The sequence below is a fragment of the Urocitellus parryii genome, chromosome 10 (assembly GCF_045843805.1).
Source record: "Urocitellus parryii isolate mUroPar1 chromosome 10, mUroPar1.hap1, whole genome shotgun sequence".
NCBI classification, from domain to species: domain Eukaryota; kingdom Metazoa; phylum Chordata; class Mammalia; order Rodentia; family Sciuridae; genus Urocitellus; species Urocitellus parryii.
The window spans coordinates 107,670,796-107,692,556 of NC_135540.1; the positions used below are offsets into that span (position 1 = coordinate 107,670,796).

General features: G+C 37.5%; 1 protein-coding gene across 2 annotated transcripts in view; it reads left to right on the forward strand.

Annotated features, from left to right (window-relative positions):
* Txk (TXK tyrosine kinase) overlaps positions 1-21,761 on the forward strand; it is a 42,301-nt gene that overhangs the window by 15,940 nt on the left and 4,600 nt on the right. For both annotated transcript variants that reach the window (XM_026386383.2, XM_026386394.2), the window contains 5 exons: positions 4,593-4,664; positions 7,437-7,608; positions 15,761-15,977; positions 18,971-19,035; positions 21,407-21,525. In XM_026386383.2, coding sequence (XP_026242168.1) covers positions 4,593-4,664; positions 7,437-7,608; positions 15,761-15,977; positions 18,971-19,035; positions 21,407-21,525 — 645 coding nt within the window. The remainder of the gene's footprint in view (positions 1-4,592; positions 4,665-7,436; positions 7,609-15,760; positions 15,978-18,970; positions 19,036-21,406; positions 21,526-21,761) is intronic.

The following is a 21,761-nucleotide window of genomic DNA, read 5'->3' on the forward strand; positions in this document are numbered from 1 at the left end:
TTATCATCTACAAAATACCACAAAGATAATTTTAAAAATAAAAAAAACTGAAACAAGAAAAAAAAAGTGAAAACAGGAGATAAAAATTGATAATCAGGAGCTGGGGCTGTAGCTGAGTGGCAGAGTGCTTGCCTAACATGTGTAAGGCACTGGGTTCGATCCTGAGCACCACATAAAAATAAACAAGTAAAACAAATAAACAAATAAAACAAATAAAATAAATGTATGCTCTCCATCTACAACTACAAAAGAAAAAAGAAAAAAATTCATAACCATTGTGCTATTTTTTAAAGAAAGAAAATAAACTATAAAAGAAATAAGAAAACAAGAAAGAAGGGTGATAAGGATAAGAAGAAAGTCATACGCCCCAGAAATAATTGATATTTACTAAAGATTTACTTTGGGGCAAATCCTGTTTCAAGTGCTTTTATGTTTATTTAATCTTCAGAGCAACCTATGAGTAGGTGCTGTTGAGATTTTCATCTTATGGATGAAAAAACTTGAGGTAACTTTGAGATAACTTGCTCAAAGTATATAGCTAATAAGTACCTATGCTGAGATTTGAACCCACAGAAGAAATGGAAACTATTGAAACCATTGAGCCCTCTGGCTCCAGGGTCTATTGTATCCTCCAGAAAGAGACAACTCATGTCATTGGAGGATATTTTGGAGGGTTCAGTTTTAGAAAAGTTGTGAATTAGAGTCCATGGCGATCCTGTCTCCTTATTTTAAAAAATTACTACCTAAACTTTGACTTTTTCTGTGTACATATAAACATATAAACCCACGATGATTCACCACCTTACCCAGAAGTAAGGACAAAGCCAAGAGAGTGACAGACTTCCTTCTGTCACAGAAAGACTATCACTAATCCATTGGTAGTATTTCCCAGGATAAAAATATTTGGCAAATAAAAACTGGGATGTTAGAGAAAATTTCTCCAATTCCTCTCTTTAATTACTTGAATCATGTGCTATGAAGACTCACCTAGAGGGCTGGGGTTGTGGCTCAGAGGTATAGCACTCCCCTAGCATGTGGGCCCTGGGTTCGATCCTTAGCACGACATAAAAATAAATAAATAAATTAAAGGTCTTGTGTCCAACAACAGCAACAACAACAACTGTATATAAAGACTCCACTAGGGAGAAGCTCTAACCTCAAGTAGGTATTCAGAGTTGCTAGGTAATACTGTTTTCTGTTTTTTTTGTTCAAACTTTTAACATTCTCCTCAAGGCCTTTTCCAACAGTCATCCCTGGCCTATTAGCACATCAGTTAGCTGTCTTCTTCATTAAGAACATGGAAGCAGCTCAGCATGACCTTCCTCCATTGTCTCCTGTCACCGCCATCACCCTCATTCCCTCCAACCCTCCAACAGTAAAGAGGCCAAGGCCTGGCCTGTGCTCTTGTTCCCATCTCTCCTCTTCTGCTGGGGCTCCTTTCTCTCTGCTCACTCTTCTATTTTTTTCCCCTAACCTTCTCCTACAGTCCTCCTACCCCTTAAGACATTTTTATTTTAGAAACAAAAACAAACTTCTGTTGAGTGAGTGTGTGTGTGTGTGTGTGTGTGTGTGTATTGCTCTTTTTAGTCACACTTTTGAAAAAATAAATGTGTCTACATCGACTGCCTCCAATTCCTCACTTTCCATTTGGTGTGCTTGTGGAATCTGGCTTCTACCTCCAGCTGCCACAGCTCTGTGCTTTGCCAGTAACCCCCACTTGGGCGCATGCAGTGTAGCTTTCAAGTGCTCCTATATTCCAGCCTTTTTTGTTATATCTGGTGGTGACATTTCTTGAATTTCCTGCTCCCCAGACGTTTGACATCATCCTTTCTTGGTCTTCTCTGATTCACATCATTCCCTATGAATCTTCCCAAAGAGTCCTTCTTTTCTTCCTTTAAACACTGATGTTCCACGGGGTTCCATCCTTGATCACTCGTCGTCTCACCCTAGGGTTCTCCCTTTGCATAATTCTACCTGGTGGACACAGACACTTGGAATTCTCTGGCCTTGAACTTCAGTGATGAAGTTGGGTCCTTCATCTTATACCCTCTCTCTCCCTCCAAATCTAGGCTTCTTGCTGTTATTTATCTCAGGCAATGGTGCCATCATGTAGCCAATTAAAGAGACTGGATGTGTTGGTAGTTGATGTTTCTATTCTCAACACCTAACTTCTTATTAACTTCTTATTAATTATTAAGTGGAATTAATTTCATACCCTAAAAGTGTCTCCTCTGACCCTTGCCTCTCCCTATTAGTGCTACCCTAATCAGTGCTCAGGTGAAAAATTGCAGTAGGCTCTTAACTGCTGTCATTGTCTCTGATGCTTTTTCACCCTTAATCCAACCCTGTTCTGGTGCCAGAGTGAACTACCAAAAATATAAATATGAATATTTCACCTCCTTAATTGGGACATCTCAATGGCTCTCTCCCACCTGCAGGAAAATGCAATGCTCCCTAGCATGACTTACAAGGCCCATCACAACCACAAATCCTTCTACTTCTCAAGTACAACTTGTTGCCTCTCCCTACCTCTTGCTTTTTGTTCAAGTACCACCTTCCTGCTTCACATCTCTCAGTATCATTCATGCTGTCACCTCTGCCTAGAATGTCCTTCCAGTTTTTTCCTTGTGAGTTACTCCACTTATCAGATTCACCTCAGGTGTCATTTCCTCCCATAAAACTTCTTTTTTAAAATCCAGCCATGTGTTCAGTGCTCCTTCTCTACATCCCAGCAAACTTTGCGTGCATCTCTGGCACAGTGCTTGATGTTGGAACAGCCTCTCCTTTCCTTCTTCACTGAGATAGAGCCCCCTTGTTTTATTCATCTTTGGATCTGCCTAGATGAGTGTCTTGCATTCAGTAGGCACTTAATAGAAAAATTTCTTTCTGTTTTTATACTGGCTAAGCTTGTTTCTGTCTTCCAGTCTTTGCACATGTTGTTCCATCTGCCTGCAAGAATCTTTCTCTGGATCTTTCTGAGATGACTCCTTGTCAACCAAAGCCATATAACTGTCATCTTGTCAGGAGGGGCTTCCCTGAGCAACTATCTACAGTCTCTGTATTTTATCTTCTCTGCTTTCACCTATCCTCAGCTACCTTTTCTTGTGTGCATATACTTGTTTATTTCCCGCCCCCGAGGGACCGAACATTGTGATAGTAAATGACTCATGCCAGGCTCTTAGTGAATATTAATGAAAAAAATAAACAATAAGTGCCTATTGAACTAAATTGAAATTGATTGTTTAGAATTCTGCACATTGACCCAGTCAAATGAAGTCCCATTTACTTTACCATGCTATTTTTCAAAAGTGTTTACTACTAAGCTGGGTGCGGTGGTGCACGTCAGTAATCCCAGTGGCTCAGGAGGCTGAGGCAGCCTCAGCAATTTAGCAAGGCCCTAAGTAACTCAGCTAGACCTGTCTCTAAATAAAATATTAAAAAGGACTGGGAATACGGTTCAGTGGTTAAGTGCCCCTGGGTTCAATCCCTAGTACAAAAAAAAGAAAGAAAAGAAAAGAAAAGAAAAAAGTGAACTACTCTCAAAGGGGTGGGGGTAAGGAAATGGGTACATTTAAACACTGATGGTGGTCAAATGAACTGCAGTAGCCTTTCTGTACACTGTTCAACCTGAAATCACATTTTATAAGACAATAACTTGAGAAGTACATATAAATGTATGTTCAAGAATATACAGCACTCTGCAGAAATCTGACTAAAAAGTTTCAATTTGGTTGACGGTGTATAGGACTAAACACTTAGAAGGGAGAAGGAGTGAAGAATAGGTGGGACACTGGATTTTTAGGCCCGTGAAACTACTCTACATCATACTGTAATGGTGGGCACATGTCATTACCTATTTGTCCAAACTCAGAATGTGCAGCATCAACCCATAAATGATGGACGGTGGGTGATACTGACGTGTCAATGTAGTTCATTAGTTTTAACATCTCTCTGAGTGGGAGATGCTAATGATGGGGGAAGCTATGCAAGTACAGGGGCAAGGAATATATGGGAAATCTCTGTACCTTCTACACAATTTTATTATGAACCTAACTTGCTCTAAAAAATAAAATCTATTGAGAAAGGAGGGGAGGTTATATAAAAACTAAAATAATAATAATAATAATAATAATAAAAAGAATATACAGCATATTTTATACTAGTGAAATTTTAGAAATAATTTTAAGGTCTATTTATAGTCATTGGTATACATAAATTACATGCATACTGTAAAAATCATATAACAAAACATTTCCATTTCCATAAAATATATTGAATGTGTATATACTTTCAATTGTGTATATAAACATTCTTTTGAAGATTTTTCACCAAAGTGGCAACCATTTCTCTCTTGACACTAAGATCTTGTGAGGAGGGATCTTTATATTTTCCATTGTCTTTCAGTTGTGTACCAGGAACATACATTATTTTATAAAAAATGTTTTTCAAATGGAAAGAATAAGCAACCAGAATAATGTGTAGAAAGCATTATTATGCCAAATTATTAAAAGAATAGTACTGTCTCCGGGTGTGTCTCTTTCTTTCTTCTATATTAGTAACTAGGCTTGAAACAGATTTCTCTTTCTCCGCAGGTCTCCTGACCCGCCTCCGCTGCCCAGTTGGACTGATGGGTTGTTTACCAGCCACAGCTGGCTTTAGCTATGGTAAGGTATGCACACTTAGTAAAGAACCTACCTACCGTAGACACCTTAAATCCTCAGCCCTTCTGAAATGTCTATCTAGATAAACTTCTTTTCAAAGCTTAACCCTCCCACCATGTTTAAATAATGCATTTCATAAAGGCAATTTCAACTCCAGGGAGAAATACTTCATATTTCACTCCATGTCACCAGGAGACTTAATCTTCACCCTTTAGATAAATGACAGTTCTTTTTATTTGGATGTTCAGGCTGTTACTCTCTGGTTACAAGGGTGTTTGGGAAACAACCGAACCCCAAGAGAACCTACCAAAAATACTGTTAAAAGTGTCTTTTTCATCTTTTTTATAGAAAGTGGTATTTGTGAATCTGTGAGAATAAGAGTGAGCCAGGGAGTCCTGTTTAATAATCTGGCAGTATTTTGTTCCCTTAAATCTCTCTTGTTAGTGGTACTCAGGTTATGCTGAAAATCATGATGACATAATTATATCAGGGTGTTGTATGGTGAAGTGGATGGAAGGGTGATTTCAGGTTGCCTCCATCATTCCTCTGCCCTGTAGAAACTATATATAATAAAAGTGCCACTATCAGCCACATATTTAAGTTAAATAGATGCTCTTTAATTTCTTAGAAATAAATTTTTCCACTTTTTGCCACATATAAAACAGTGCAAAGTTAGTATCTATAGCTTGATCTATTTTGCCTTGTTTTGATCACCTTATTTATATATCAAATATTATATAATCTGACACTATATATCCATTTGTATCTGACTTCTTCCTGTCTTCATTACACCTGTGAATTTTACCCATGGTGCTGGCCATAGTAGGTTCATTTTTGCTGTGACATGGTGCTATATTCCAGGACTGACCCCCTAATGATTTACTCATGTGTCGTTAGACGGTCATTTGGGTTTTGACCAACTTTTGGTCCTAACAAACAGTATTGCTACTAACATTACTCGACATCTTTAGATGAAGCTAAGTGTGCATATGTGCTCCAGTGAATGTTGGATATATACCATAGAGCAGTCTTACTGGGTCACAGGGTATGCACGTGCTTAGATTTAGTAGATATGGTTAGGTTCCCAAGTTTATACCAAATTCCACTCCCACATACAATGTACAAGAATTCCAGTTGCTCCATATTTTTAACCTTGTCAATATTCAGTATTATTATTTTTTCTTTTTTAAACATTTTAGCTGGCTATGATGGCATACACCTCTAATCCCAGAAGCTCAGCAGGCTGAGGCACGAAGACCTTGAGTTCAAAGCCAGCCTCAGCAGCTTAGCAAGACCCTAAGCAATTTCGCAAGACCTTATCTCAAAATAAAAAATTTAAAAAAGGGCTGGGGATGTGGCTCAGTGGTTAAGCAATCCTGGATTCAATCTCCAGTACCAAAACAAAACAAAACACCACACACAAAAAACACCATTATTTTAGCCAATCTGGTGAGTGTGTAGAAGTAGTATCTTATTATGGCTTAAATTTGTATATTCCTAATGAGTATTTATTTTGATCACTCTTTCATAGGTTTAGTGGCCATTTGGAATTCTCTTTTATGACCAAATAACTTTTGCTACATGTCTTTTCTAGTTAATTCATTTATTTTCTAAATAGGAATATAAATATGGATATATGTTTTTAGAAATATCTTTTCCTAGTCTGTGACTTACCTTTTTGCTTTCTCAATGCGGTGTTTTGATGAACAGATGAAATTATGAACTGTAATTTTTCATTGTTTTCCTTTATGATAATATTCTATCGAATAAATTTATGCTAATACCAAGGTGATGACTATATTCTACCAGGTTCCTTTTCAAATGCACCCCTGGGAGGAGGAATAATTTATATAGTTGGAATGAGGCCATCAGCTTTTATAGTTTTTTTTAAGTGCATTACTCTAAAGTTCCAGCAGGTGTTGGTATTGATGTATAAAAGGGAGATGCTTAAAAAATTATTTGATATTTAACACTATTCAAGAAGGTTATTTTAGAAATAGTTCTCCCCTCCACCCCATTTGCTTCTATAGAATGAGAAATACACAGTAATACAAATTTTACGTCAAATATACTCTTTAAAAAATATTTAGTTTTTAGTTGTAGTTGGATACATTACCTATATTTTATTTATTTATTGTTATGTGGTGCTGAGGATCGAACCCAGGGCCTCGCATGTACTAGGCAAGCGCTCTACTGCTGATCCACAACCCCAGCCCCTCAAATATACTCTTAGATGTGTGTGGGTTAGAGTTCTGACATTGGACATATTTATTAGATGAATTGATTAGATTTCCATAAGATGAGGACACACCAAGGTAGAAAAGTTCTTTAGGATGAAGTGAGGGAGAACACTAGAAGGGGCTGAAAGGAGGAAAGGGAGTATCACAAAATTCATCTGCCTTACAAGTTAACACTAGGACACAACCAAACTGGGGACATACCTATTTTATGTCCCAGACCTAGTTTTGGTCAGCTTAGTTTAGAAAGGCATGGAAATGTGTTTCATTTCTTATACATGTTTTGATATCCTCACTTTGTTGGACATTGCTCTCCAAGGAAGTAGAGTTTGAATTTTTAAACTCAATGTTTTGAATTGCACCGGTAACCCACAAGGAGAGTATTAAAATTCGTTATACCCTCTCTCCACTCATTTATATTTTTTTTAACCACTGTGTAAAATAAAGGGATAGGAATAGATAATTCCTTAATCTTTTCTAACTCTAAAATTTTAGCATTCTTTCCCTTCCTTGTAACATGGATGTTTTACTTTCCCAGAAAAGTGGGAGATAGATCCGACTGAACTGGCTTTTATCAAGGAGATTGGAAGCGGTCAGTTTGGGGTGGTTCACTTAGGTGAATGGCGAGCACATCTCCCGGTAGCTATCAAGGCCATCAATGAAGGCTCTATGTCGGAAGAGGATTTCATTGAAGAAGCCAAAGTGATGATGTAAGTATAAGGAACACACAGATAAATATTGCCTAATACCTGGTGTCATGGAAAGAACATGGACTTTGGAATCGGCCCACCATGGAGTTATGACACAATTCTGCTCAAACTGGTTGTGTAATCCAGACAAATTCTTAAACCTCTGTATCCTGGATGAATTATTTCAGTGTCCTCATGTGTAAAAAATGGGGATAACAGTACCTACTTCTCTGGATCATTGTGTGAATTAAATATGAGGATACAAAATAGACCATCAAGTATAATTCTTTTCAGTTCAAGAATAGGTGCTTGATTGTTCTTTCTATTTTTCCTTTTCCCTGAAGAAAAATGTTGATTTTGTTTGGGTAGTAGTATATTGCTCTTTTTTTTTTGAAAGGGAATCTCCTAGTGGTTTCCTTTTCTTTTTTCTTTCTTTCTTTTTTTTTTTTCTTTTGGCAAGGATAAAGTATCTACTTCCAGAGAATTTAAGAATACTGAGCTTTAAAAGAGAAGTGGTTCATTGTAGACCATTGGACAGTGCTCTTAAAATTTTAATTTTCCAGGGCACCATTTTGACTAAGTTGAACTCATAGCTGTGGTTTATAATTGTAACCTGGGTTGGACCAGGACAAATCAACAATTTGGCATAGTTCAAATCAACATTCTTTAAATATCGGTTCACCTTTACTTAGAAAAGTATCAATGCCCTGAAGAAGAATAACACTAAATAGCATTACTTAGTTGTCCAGGGCAATTTAATTCCATCTCAAACTTGCAGAATTGGAAACAAAACAACACCAAAACTGACCAACGACAACCCAAACTAATCAGCTGGACCCGTTCTCCTTGGAAGGCAGAGCAATGATGTCTTGGTTCTTCTGAATTTTGTTCCCAAGTAGTGGATCAAAATGTCTTTCTGGCCACATAATAGAATGAATCCAAAGGAAGGTTATGATAAGCACAATTTTCCAGTGACATCAGCTTCCCAAAGACATTTTTGTGTCTCAAGGTAGCTCAAGCACCTATCTGCCTGGCCTCTGCTCTCTTGGATATGATATCCATCTGACCATGGCTTTCCTATGTCTAAAGGACAAAAATTATAGTCCTGTGTGTTAGATTAAATAGGCATAATGTGAAAATGAGTGAGAGATGTAGGACTCAGAGGGAATTGAAGGCATATTGGAATCTCTATCAAACAAGAATTAGCAATATCTGATATCATGATGAGGGAATTCTTTAATGATTCAAGCTTGGTTGGGAAATTGGGTTAGGATCTTTGGGGATGATTTTTTAAATGTTTTTATTAGTGCATTATACTTATGCATAACAGTGGGGTTCATTTTGACATAACCATACGTACATGTTAAACAATTTGCTCCATTTCAGTCCCTAGTACTTCCTCTTTCCCTTTCATGTTCCTCCCGCTGTTCCCTTCTTCTATTAAACTGGTTTCCAGAAGTTCAGGAGATTAGACAAAGGGGAATGAAGGGAAGGGAGTGGGTAAGAAAAGGAAAGACAGTGGAATGAATCTGACATAATTTTCCCATGTACCTGTATGAATGCATCACAACAAATCCCACCGCTGTGTACCTTCACAAGAATGGAGTCCTAATTAGGATATGATATATTCCAAGCTTGTATAATTATAACAAAAATAACTAAAAAAAGAACCAATGAAAACTGCTTTTCCTTTTTAATTTATTTATTTTAATTGGTGCTTTATAGATATACATAAAGGTGGAATTCACTAGTATGTTTGTATATGTACCTAGCATAATTTGGTCAATTTCATTCTACAGTTCCTCCCTTTTCCTGTCCCTCCTCCCTCCCTTTTAATCCCCTTCATCTACTCCACTGATCTCCTGAGAATAATATTTTGAAGGTGATGGAAGATGTATGTAGTGTGAGAATAGAAAGAGCTTCTGGCAGTTTATAGAAGCAGGAATGAGGCCAACGACTTCTAAGCCAGTTCAGATGGACATAATGTGCTCTTGGATTTGAATGTGTTTTTAAAAAATTTTTTTAAGTAAGGCAGGAAAAGCTCCATTCTAGCATCCTATTGCAAATACGTTCATCTTTAAATAGTTGACATGCATTGAGTTCTGTCTGCTGCATATCCACAGCTCTGCCCATGTTACTTCCTTTCTGAAGGTGTGCAGTGTGAATGTTGTCTCCTACAGGAGGTCTTCACTGACTACTCTGTTTAAGTGGGAGCACCCAGCCCCAGGCACCTTCTGTTCTGTCACCTTGTATTCGTTCCATCAAAATACTTGTCACCACTCTGAAGCTTCATGTTAGTCCCCTGCTAGAATGTGAATTCCATAATAATAAGGCCATTTATTTGTGTCTCTCAGTTCAACCTGGTGAGTGCCCCAAACGATGACTAGTCAGAACTTGGTGCTAAAATAAGAATTTGTAGATTATAGAATAAGTTAATGAATCCTCACCACAATTCTAGGAGATAGATCTTAATCTTATAGATGAGAAAAAGGAAATTTAGGAAGCTTATGTAATTTATCTATAGTCCCACAATTTGAGTTTCTAACTGAAATCAGGACCCTGAACTATCTGGCACAAAGCCCATAATGTTTTGTTTTTTTTTTCTTTTTATAAATTTCTTTTTTTTTAAGAGAGAGAGAGAGAGAATTTTTTAATATTTATTTTTTAGTTTTCGGCAGACACAACATCTTTGTTGGTATATGGTGCTGAGGATCGAACCCGGGGCCACACGCATGCCAGGCGAGCACGCTACCGCTTGAGCCACATCCCCAGCCCCCCATAATGTTAACTAACACAACAATCAACAATTATTGATAGATCAATATATGGCAGATCTTAAGAGTCGCTGCCTTAACTGTTAGCCAATATTGTCACCATATAGTTTTTTTCCAGTGCAGCAACACAAACAAACAAAATTCAAATATATGCTGTGCTCTTTTTTTTTTTTCCCACTGGGAAACAATTCCACTTTTATTTTTATTTTTTTATTATTGGCCGTTCAAAACGTTACATAGTTCTTAATACATCATATTGCATGGTTTGATTCAAGTGGGTTATGAACTCCCACTTTTACCCCGTATACAGATTGCTGTATCACATCAGTTACCCTTCCATTGATTGACATATTGCCTTTCTCGTGTCTGATGTATTCTGCTGTCTGTCCTATTCTCTACTATCCCCCCTCCCCTCCCCTCCCCTCCCCTTTTCTCTCTCTACCCCTTCTACTGTAAATCATTTCTTCCATTTGTATTAACTTGTCTTACCCCTCCTTTCCTCTTATATGACATTTTGTATAACCCTGAGGATCGCCTTCCATTTCCATGCGATTTCCCTTCTCACTCCCTTTCCCTCCCACCTCTCATCCCTGTTTAATGTAAATCTTCTTCTCAAGCTCTTCGTCCCTACTCTGTCCTTGTTTACTCCCCTTATATCAAAGGAGTCATTTGGTATTTGTTTTTTAAAGATTGACTAACTTCACTTAGCATAATCTGCTCTAATGCCATCCATTTCCCTCCAAATTCTATGATTTTGTCATTTTTTAATGCAGAGTAATACTCCATAGTGTATAAATGCCACATTTTTTTTTTATCCATTCATCTATTGAAGGGCATCTAGGCTGATTCCACAGTCTTGCTATCGTGAATTGAGCTGCTATGAACATCGATGTAGCAGTGTCCTGTAGCATGCTCTTATTAGGTCTTTAGGGAATAGACCGAGAATAGGACACCCATAGCGCAAGAGTTAACAACTAGAATCAACAAATGGGACTTACTCAAACTAAAAAGTTTTTTCTCAGCAAAAGAAACAATAAGAGAGATAAACAGGGAGCCTACATCCTGGGAACAAATCTTTACTCCACACACTTCAGATAGAGCCCTAATAACCAGAATATACAAAGAACTCAAAAAATTAGACAATAAGATAACAAATAACCCAATCAATAAATGGGCCAAGGACCTGAACAGACACTTCTCAGAGGAGGACATACAATCAATCAATAAGTACATGAAAAAATGCTCACCATCGCTCGCAGTCAGGGAAATGCAAATCAAAACTACCCTAAGATACCATCTCACTCCAGTAAGATTGGCAGCCATTAGGAAGTCAAACAACAATAAGTGCTGGAGAGGATGCGGGGAAAAGGGCACTCTTGTTCATTGCTGGTGGGACTGCAAATTGGTGCAGCCAATTTGGAAAGCAGTATGGAGATTTCTTGGAAAGCTGGGAATGGAACCACCATTTGACCCAGCTATTCCCCTTCTCGGTCTATTCCCTAAAGACCTAATATGCTGTGCTCTTGATCATTGTATGTTGCCTCCACTGGGGGACCTGTTAGCTGGGGTTTACAGAGCATGTTCTAAAAATGTTCAAAATGAGAGAAAATCAGTCTGCACCTTAGATAACTTCTGCACGTAAAATCTGATTAAACCTTCTAAGTCATCTTCGTTTTTTATTTTTAACCTGGGTTTATATTTCTTATATGCTCATGAACATGATCCCACTTAAATGTTCCCTGAAAGCAAGAACAGAATGTTTTATTATCCCCATTTCATGCATACAAATCTGAGGCTTAGAAAGCTTAAATAAGTCATTTCCAGTCATGTAGCCAATAGGACAGAAACAACAACAACAACAAAAAAACTTGAACGAAGCTCTTTGGAACAGGTGTAAAATATTCCCTTTAAGTTATTAAAACCCTGATCTGCCTTTAGTGGGTCCTTTGTTTTAGTTTTTCATTTGTGGGTTTGTCTCTTTAGATGTAGCATATCAATAGCCTTGCACTATCTGGAGATACGTGATCTTATAAGATTTAAAACAAAGAAAAATATGTGTAAGTACATCTAATTTCCTAAGAGCTTTGATGTGAATCTCTTTTGATTCATTATGTCTGTGTCATGTCTTCACAGTAGAATATTTTAGTTTTTGAAAAACAGGCTTTAACATTTTATATTCATGCTAAACAGAAGAATTGAAAATTCCATTTGTTATTCTCTCTCCCTACTGAAGTATTTTCTCCAGGGGTAATTAATTAATAATAAAGTTTTTAATTGGATTCTTAGACCCTATTACTTACATTAAATAATTAATATTATTAAAATTAAATGCTTTTACATAATAATACTATAAGAAACACATTTTAAATATCACTTAAAATCAGGACATTTGGAAAACTGAGAAAGGGGGAGGTTTCATCTAATATCTCTCCTAACAGAGCTATTTTTTTATAGCTTTTATTCTTTCCATTCAATTTTTATAAAATTGTATTGAGTCTTCTTTTATGCCTAAAAAATAAAAACTTCAAGGTGAATGAAGAGAAAGTTTTAGAAGTATAGCAGATCAGGAAAAGAAGGAGGATTCAGGAATGAGAGGAAAAGGAAAAATAAAAGAAAATCTACTTTCAGAAGTGTAAGTTTTGAGGAACTCTTCTATTTGTGTAAGGAGTTAGAAAGAAAGAGGACAGAACACCCCAAGGGCAGCCGTCTGGGAAAGACAGAGCCTGGCTCTAATTGCCTGAGTTTGTGCTAAACCATGCATAAATGCAGATCACATTGCAAACTCTTGCTATGATATCCACAGCAATCTCTTGAATTAGAAATTATTTTATTTTACAAAGATTTCATAGTATCCCTTACAGCTTTGTTTAAAAAAATATAGCATCCGGGTCATCATTCAGTTTTCTTGCATCCATTCACTCAATAAATGTCTGTTGCTGGTTTTGTAAGTACTAAGTTCTAGAAAGAGGTTGATAAGTAGCACAGGTCAATTTCCTACTCTTGAAAAGTTCATTTATGCCCATGCTCTAGTGGGAAATGGGGAGGAAAACAGATAGCAGACCAACAAACAAAGGAGCAGTATAGCTTTGAAGAGAAGTAAGGATAAAGACTTCAAACAAAATGATATGACAAAGATATTATGGGAAGGTTGGGGAGCTCAGTTGGATTGGATGGTCAAGGAAGATTAGAAGCATTTCATCTGGTTTATATTCTATGTAGGTCACACTGGTTGTTTTGTGGAGAATGATTGATAGGAATCAGGGGTAGGAGAGTAGGTTGAAGGCTATTGCAGGGGTCGAGGTGGAAGATGATGGTGGGTGGAATGAAGGTGAAGATGAAAGAAGAGAGTTGTCTCAAGATACATGTTTGAGAAAAAGTGATCAAGACCTGTTATGCCAAATGTGGAAGATAATGGGAGGAAACCAGGAGAACAAAAGTGATTCCAAAGTATACCGATAGCTAGAGGGTTTCACTTACTGACATACATAGGTTCGGGGAAAAATAAAGAATTTTGCTTTGGAAATATTAAATTTGAGAGCCCTATCAGACAGCCAATGGTGACCAAGTGGTCAGGTGAATACATGAGTCTGGAGTTCAGGAGGAAGGCCAAGGTGGAGGGCATTAATTTGAGAGTGATCACCAGAGATGATATTTAAAACCATGAAACTTGATTCAACAGGAAAGGGAATAAATATAAAAGTACAATGGAGAAATCTACAATGGATTTGAAAAATTTAAATGAATATATAATAAATAATATTTAATAAGCAAATATATTAATAAATGGTATTTATTAATATTCGATAAATTAATGACATTTGCTCTACAATGACTCATATATTTCTCTAAGTTTTTAAGAAGTACTAAATTTAAAGCAAACAAGAATGTACTTTTCCTGTGCCGATGAGAAATATTTGTCTTATTTGTTAGACTGAATATACATGAGGGTTTGTTTATTTGTTTTTGCCTTAGTTCTGATAGGTTTTTGCCAGTGGTCTTGTAAGCCAATGCAGTGTAATGTTTCGATTCTCAAATGTTTCCTTGTGGATATTAGGTTGGTGGCTTTCTTATGGCAAATTAATATTCCATTTCAAGACTTGCTTTCTTGCCATTGCTTGGCACACATAAACTGCATTCCTTAACTGAAAGTATACTTTGAGAACTTGGAAGGTAAATCTGACAAGATATGTAGATGTATGTATATGTATGTATGTGTGTGTGTGTGTGTGTGTGTGTGTGTGTGTGGATATATATATATATATATATATATATATATATATATATATATATATCCAAGATTAAAATAATGTTTAGGGTCGCTGAGTGCCTTTTCTCCATTAACTGGAGTGTTTTCACAAATCGATTTTATGGTAATGTGTCTGTAATCACATCATGTACTTTGTTTTAAGGTAAACATTCTTCCAGAGTCACTGAGTTTATTTTACTGTTCTGAATGAGAAGAAGAGGTAATTTTCAAAATACTTTTGACTAACAGAGAATTGCTTATTATACATCTTGTAAAATTACAAACATTAATTCAAAGTTATTTTCCATGGTGATCAGTTAGCATAAAAGGCCTTTAGAGATTGCATTTTATATTCCACAGAAGAAACAATAAACTTTTGAAGTCTAGATGACTAGGAATTTCTGGGTATGTTTTAACAGACAACATTCAAGGTCCCTGTGTGTATGTAATTACTAAATACAAAGCAAGATTTCATGTTGGTAAATGTTTTCTTAGTCTCTATTTAAAAATTTCTAAAGCCATTGAAAATGCCTTTACTCTTTAGAATGTATGTATGTATGTATTTATTGGTATCAGGAACTGAACTCAGGGGCACTCAACCACTGAGCCACCTCCCCAGCCCTATTTTGTATTTTATTTAGAGACAGGGTCTTATGGAGTTGCTTAGTGCCTCCAGATTGCTGAGGCTGGCTTAATTCCTCCTGCTTCAGCCTCCCCAGCTGCTGGAATTCCAGGCATATGCCACTGTGCCCAGCTTGATGGTTTTGATCACTCCTCTCTTCTGTCCATCCAGGAGTTTTTGTCTGAGTGGAGAAAATTAGAAAGGTTGGGAGTCAAGGAGCAGATCTCTGAGGGCTGGGCCTGGAGAAGCAGTAATGAGGAAGCAGAAGGCTTACAAGACGGAAAGGAGAAAACTAGAATGCTAACCTAGAATATGACACACGGCAACAATGACTTTGGAAGCGCTGCTTAAATTTCTGACCCCACTTTCTCAGTGTGTGAAGTGGAAAGAAAAATACTCTCTCTGTGGTTGAGCTGATGTTTATCTTGACAATGAAAACGACATATGGATGGCAAACATTGCCACTTGTGTAAAACAAACACTTTGAATTGCAAAACCCATTCTGCTCACTGCTCTGTTTTTCTTCAACAGGAAACTATCCCATTCAAGGCTGGTTCAGCTTTATGGGGTATGTATACAGCAGAAGCCCCTTTATATTGTGACAGAGTTTATGGAGAATGGCTGCCTGCTTAACTACCTCAGGGACAGAAAAGGAAAGCTTAGGAAGGAGATGCTCCTGAGTGTGTGCCAGGATGTGTGTGAAGGAATGGAATATCTGGAGAGGAACTGCTATATCCACAGAGATTTAGTGAGTATGGTGCAAATTCCCTTCTTGTTTCACCCACTGTACCTGTGTTTGGAAGGAGACGGTCATTACTTTCAATACTTTGAAGAATATATCCTATGACTTCATTTTAAAACCTTTCCTTTTTATGTAATTTGTTGTGAAATGTAGTTTTACTTTTTTTTATTGCCCAGGGATGTTGTAACCTAGTATTTTATTCTAAATGTGCCTTGAATTAATTAACCACCTAGCCCGTCAGTTAATCACAATGGATTTACTTTGGTTTATCCTCTTGCTTTCTCCCTTCTATTTACTTTCCTTCCACCTTATTCCTTTGAACATGTAATCAAACATGTGCCAAGTGCCTAGTCTATGCCAAGCACTCTTCTAGGTACTTGAGACAACAGCGAAGAGCGAATTCCAGTGGTTCTCTCTCCGGGGTGCAGTTGCCACAGTGTGCAGCTGTTTGGTTCTGACAGTACTGCAAGACAGTTATTGGCATTACTGAGGGAAGGAGACTAGAAATGCTTAGAACATTCTGATTTTTTAAAAAATTACTATCTTGTCCCAAACAAATGTTAACAGCACTGCTCCCCTGCAATAATGTGTTCTGTTCATTCCACACTTACTCAAGATATTCATTCTATTCCTTCTACATTCTTCCATGTCTCATTTCTGAATATAAAAATTAACTTAAATGAGTATATGAAGGTTCTGTAAGAAACCCCTGACACTGTCACCTAGAACTAATCCTCTTCTTCCATCACATCTGACCAAGAGTGACCACATTCCTGTTTCTGTCACTTGTCCTCGTTATATAGGGGAGAGAAAGGAGGCCTAGTTACCTTGGCTCTGGTACATCTTGGGAAGTAAGCTTATCCCACCCATGACTCAGAACTCTCATGACTTTCATTTTTTACTGCTTCATATAATAGTTAATTTTTTACATTGTTTACTAGCTGTATGACCCTGGGCCAGCCTGTTAACCAGTAAAACAGTGTTAACTATAGTAACTCCCTTGTATGGGTTTGGTGGGAGGAGTCCATGAATGACTATGTGCAAGCTCGTTAAACAGTGCCTGGCTCATCTGAGAGTTCTGCAAGGTAATTGGGGCTATTACAGGGACAGATCCCTGTTCTTCATCCCTCATGGCACACCTCCCAGTATCCAGCACACAGGAGCTATCGAGCAAATTTTTGAATTGATGGATATGCTATCTGTTGCACCTAGCTCACTTTTCTGTCTCTATAGGTTTATCTTTCCTGAGTTATAATTCAAAACTCAGTTGTGCGACCATCTTCATTGTTCTATTTGCTCCAGTTAGTTTCCCACAGGTTCTCCTATACCTGGTATCTCCCTTGATTGTTTTCTTTACACTCTATTTTATCTACCTACATGCTCCATAAAACTTATCAGCTAATAACGAGTCTGTTCTGTCAAGGACATTCTTGTGGTTTGGCTTTGAGATCATTGTTGGTACCTGCCGGCGTTATCCTTGCTGGCTCCTTCCAGTTTACCATTTCAACTTTCTTGCCTTTTTCTTTCTTTTTTTTTTTCATACTACAGATTGTGCCCACAGGTGCCAGCTCTTGTTATTTTATTTTATTCTTTTAATTTTGAGACAGGGTTTCTCTAGGTTGCCCAGGCTTGTAAGGAATAATAATAAAGAGGAGACAGAGAGACAAGATGCAGAGGCAGGGCTCTTTGTCTAAGTGGCCACATTTATTTATACCACTAGGTTACATTAGGTCATTAGTACCATAACCACATTATTATTTAGAGTATCAGTAAGGTTGCTTATTCTGCAGGTACATTTCCCAGTTACAATATGCAATGTTAGGAGCTTTGTGTAGTTCTCAAGAAAGTCCATTGTCTGAAGTTACTGTTAGGCAGGCAGCTCCAGGAGCACAGGAGCTTGATGAAACATTGTAGTTATCTAGCAAGCAAGTTCTTCTATTCCCAGGAGCTATGTGCCTGCAATCAAGGGCGAGGCTTGATGAAGCTCTAACATAAAGGCATCTCAGAGCATTGCCGTACCAGCTAGACATTGCACATTTATTAGCTATATTATTAGATCCTAAGAGAGATTACAGTGCATTCTAAGGGTGCCTATTACTGTCCACACCCCCAACCCGCCGGGAGTTTTCTTACTAGGGGAATGCTTCCCTGTACATTTCCACGGTCAGAATCCCTACACAGGTTGTCCTCCAACTTGTGCTCCTCCTGCCTCAGCCTCTGGAGTCACTGGGATTACAGGTGTGCACCACTGCACCTGGCTAAGTTTTTGCTTTTGTTGCCGGACCCATTGAACCACAAATTGGCTGAAAAGAAAAAAATTCTATCAAGCAGTTCAACTTTATGATGCTAAACAACCAAATTAATGATTTTCTTGATTAAGTTGGTAAAGATGGAGCGTTTGGGAATCAACTATTTTATGTTGATTTTATATTGTACCATATTTAGTTCACTGCAGTAATTTTATATGAAATTATCACTACAAAATAGTTATCTTCAGTGAAATTTCAGTTTTTAAACTATAATTTCTTATTTTTTATCACCTAGTAGAGATCCTAAAGATATGAAATGACTTTTCTTATCTATCATGGATATTGGGCTTCTTCTTTTACTTGATAAGTAACAAAACATACTACGGTTAGGCAAAGACTCATTGTTTATCATTGTTAGATTAAATTAATCCTCATATTTATGAAGTGTATTTCATGAGAAAGATTAAACATTTTAAAAACTGTTGACATTTCAATTTGTTACTACATTAAAGAATCAGGAAAATTCATCCTATAAAGGCAGGCTATTAAATCATATGTAACGTTGATAGGTATCATCATAACAATAATATGGCTGGCCACACCAAGAGGTGTGCGAAAACTAAGGAAAAGGAGAGCAGATGCTTTTTTCAGTGCTGGGAATGACCCAGCACCCTGTGCAACACCCCCCAGCTCAGAGACTCTTGAAGGAAAAACTGAGAGTCAAATTGGATTATTTTCTTCTTTTTATAGGCAGCAAGGAATTGTTTGGTCAGTTCTACATGTATAGTAAAGATTTCGGACTTTGGAATGACCAGGTAAGTGATAAATCTAGATATAATTTAAATCAGCTATATTTATATCTATCTATATTTTTCACTCATTATAAGGAATCTTAACATTTATCTATGGAGAAATCAAAGATGCTCTCCTCTGCTCTTTTCATCTGGGGGAAGTGTTGGTGTGGTTGTGTGGCCCGCTGACCCACTTTGGATTTCAGGACATGTGCCAGTTTTAACTGTGAGATAGGCATTTACTTACCGTGGGCTCTTCTTATCTTTCAGGTCATCATTAACAAAACTATGGTAGGTCTTAAATCAAAAAAGAATTTCTCAGTCCACTCATCTGTGTAAGATTAAGGAAAAATACTTTCCTGATAAGTGTAGATTTTTGGAAGAAAAAGGAAAAGATGTATGACTTTCTAGGTCACCATCAAACATATGTATTATGGAGTGGAGTAGCTGGCTTCAAGTCTACAACTCAAGAGTGTGAGAGATTTAGCCATGGATTTTGCAATTCAATGTAATTAACATTTTGAGTCCCCTTTTCTTTGGGGGCACTAGAAACTGAACATCAATAAATCCAGGGTTTCTCTCAACATCAGTGTCCCAGGTCTAGATGTGTCATGGGGCTGGGTTCTGGGAGGGAGGTGACTTCTCTGGTCCTGCTGTTATCCATGCACAATGACATTTTTGTAACCACCACCATCCTCCTGCTTCAGCCAGCCAACCACACAGGTGACTTCTCACTCATTCTGAATTTCTGCCTACAAATTCCTTCAGAACTGGCATTCTCTATGACTAGAAAGTTCCATAGATCTCACTTACCTAGGCACATCCACAGTCATTTATTCTCTGGAATTTTTGCCTTTCCTGGGCCATCATCTGGGAAAGAAGGCATAGGTTCTGTTTTGATCTTGAGTCTCATTTACCCAATATAGGAGTGGGAGCATCTTTTCCTCCTTTGTGACCTGGGCCGCCCTTACAGGGTAGAAGTTATCACCAATGCCTGGTACTCCTTTTCTTTCCCTTCAGTTCTTCCTTCCTCTTAGCCCAGGGAATCTTTTTCTAGGTAAATGGATGAATGGTGGTGGTGGTGTTGGTGAGAATTCATGATCCATTTCCCCAAATGTCTTGTTAATAACCCAGTCCTTCTTTTCTGTGTAGACTCTAGAAACTCCAAGTCTATGGAAAATGCCTTTTGCTCCTTTATTTCCTCTTATTCATTCTTTAAGTAGAATGACCTCTGACTCAATATGGGAGATCTTAAAGTTGGTGTGAGATGGAGTACATGGGGGAAAAGTGGGAGTGTGGGAGCAGCATTAATACATAATTTAAAAATTATAATTATAATTTATAATAATAATAAATAATTTTAAAATTATAGTGTGCATTCAAGGGGCAACAAGCACACATTAGTTGTTGTATCTTCTCTCCAGATTCCCATACTTTGACATTTCTGAGTACAAAAAAAAAAAAATAATAAGAGAGAGAGAGAGAGAGAGAGAGAGAGTTTCATATTTTTTTAAGGAGAGGACAATTATCTAGAGTTCGTCTATTTTTCCCATGCTCCCTCTCCCAACCCTACTATGAGTCAGTCACCTTATATCAGAGAAAACATTTGCCGTTTGTTTTTTGGAATTGGCTAACTTCACTTAGCATTATCTTCTCCAATTCCTAGTTCTTTTTTATCATACCAATATTTTAGAGATTTTTCACATCAAAGTGTATTCTGCTCATATGCTTTTATTCTCCCTTCCCTTTCTCTATGCCCCACAAAAATGTGTACATGAAAGAAAATATAGCATTCAATTTAGAATTCATTCTTTTTCAGTCTAAGAAGTCTGGTCTTTTATTTCTTTTTTAATAATTTTGGCTGTGGGGCTGGGGATGTGGCTCAAGCAGTAGCGCTCGCCTGGCATGCGCGGAGCGCTGGGTTCGATCCTCAGCACCACACAAAAATAAAATAAAGATGTTGTATCCACCTAAAACTGAAAAATAAATATTAAAAAATTCTCTCTCTCTCTCTCTCTCTCTCTCTCTCTCTCTCTCTCTCTCTCTCTCTCTCCCTCTCTCTCTCCTCTCTATCTTTAAAAAATAATTTTGGCTGTTAGAACATTTGGAATGCCTCTTTATATAGTTAAGAATGAATCAAAATAAACATATAGAGTAGGCCACTATTTTGAACTGAGGAATTGTTATGGTTTTCTAAGATCCAATGAAAATAAACACAATGAGATTTGGTTTGGGGAGAAAACCCTCTGAAGGATAATTTCACACTCTGCTAATGAGAAGAGAATGTATACAGAGCCTTTCTGGGGTAAAATATGTCTTTTGGCAAATCAGGGATTTTAAGTTAATAGATCGTGGAGGTAATTAACACAGTGTGTTTTGATTCTGGTGACTGTAGGTATGTTTTGGATGATGAATATATCAGTTCTTCTGGAGCCAAGTTCCCAATCAAGTGGTCTCCTCCTGAAGTTTTCCATTTCAACAAATACAGCAGTAAATCTGACGTCTGGTCATTTGGTGAGTGCATTCACTGCTCCTTTGGTGCTGCTTGTTTTAATCAAATGGGTAATCTTTTTATCTTTATTTCTTAATAAAAGGCGACCTTTAAAAGACATTCTTCTCATGCCACGCTCAGTGGCGCATGCCTGTAATCCCAGTGGCTCAGGAGGCTGAAGCAGGAGAATCCAGAGTTCAAAGTCAACTTCAGTAATTTAGCCAGGGCCTAAACAACTTAGTGAGACTCTGTCGCTAAA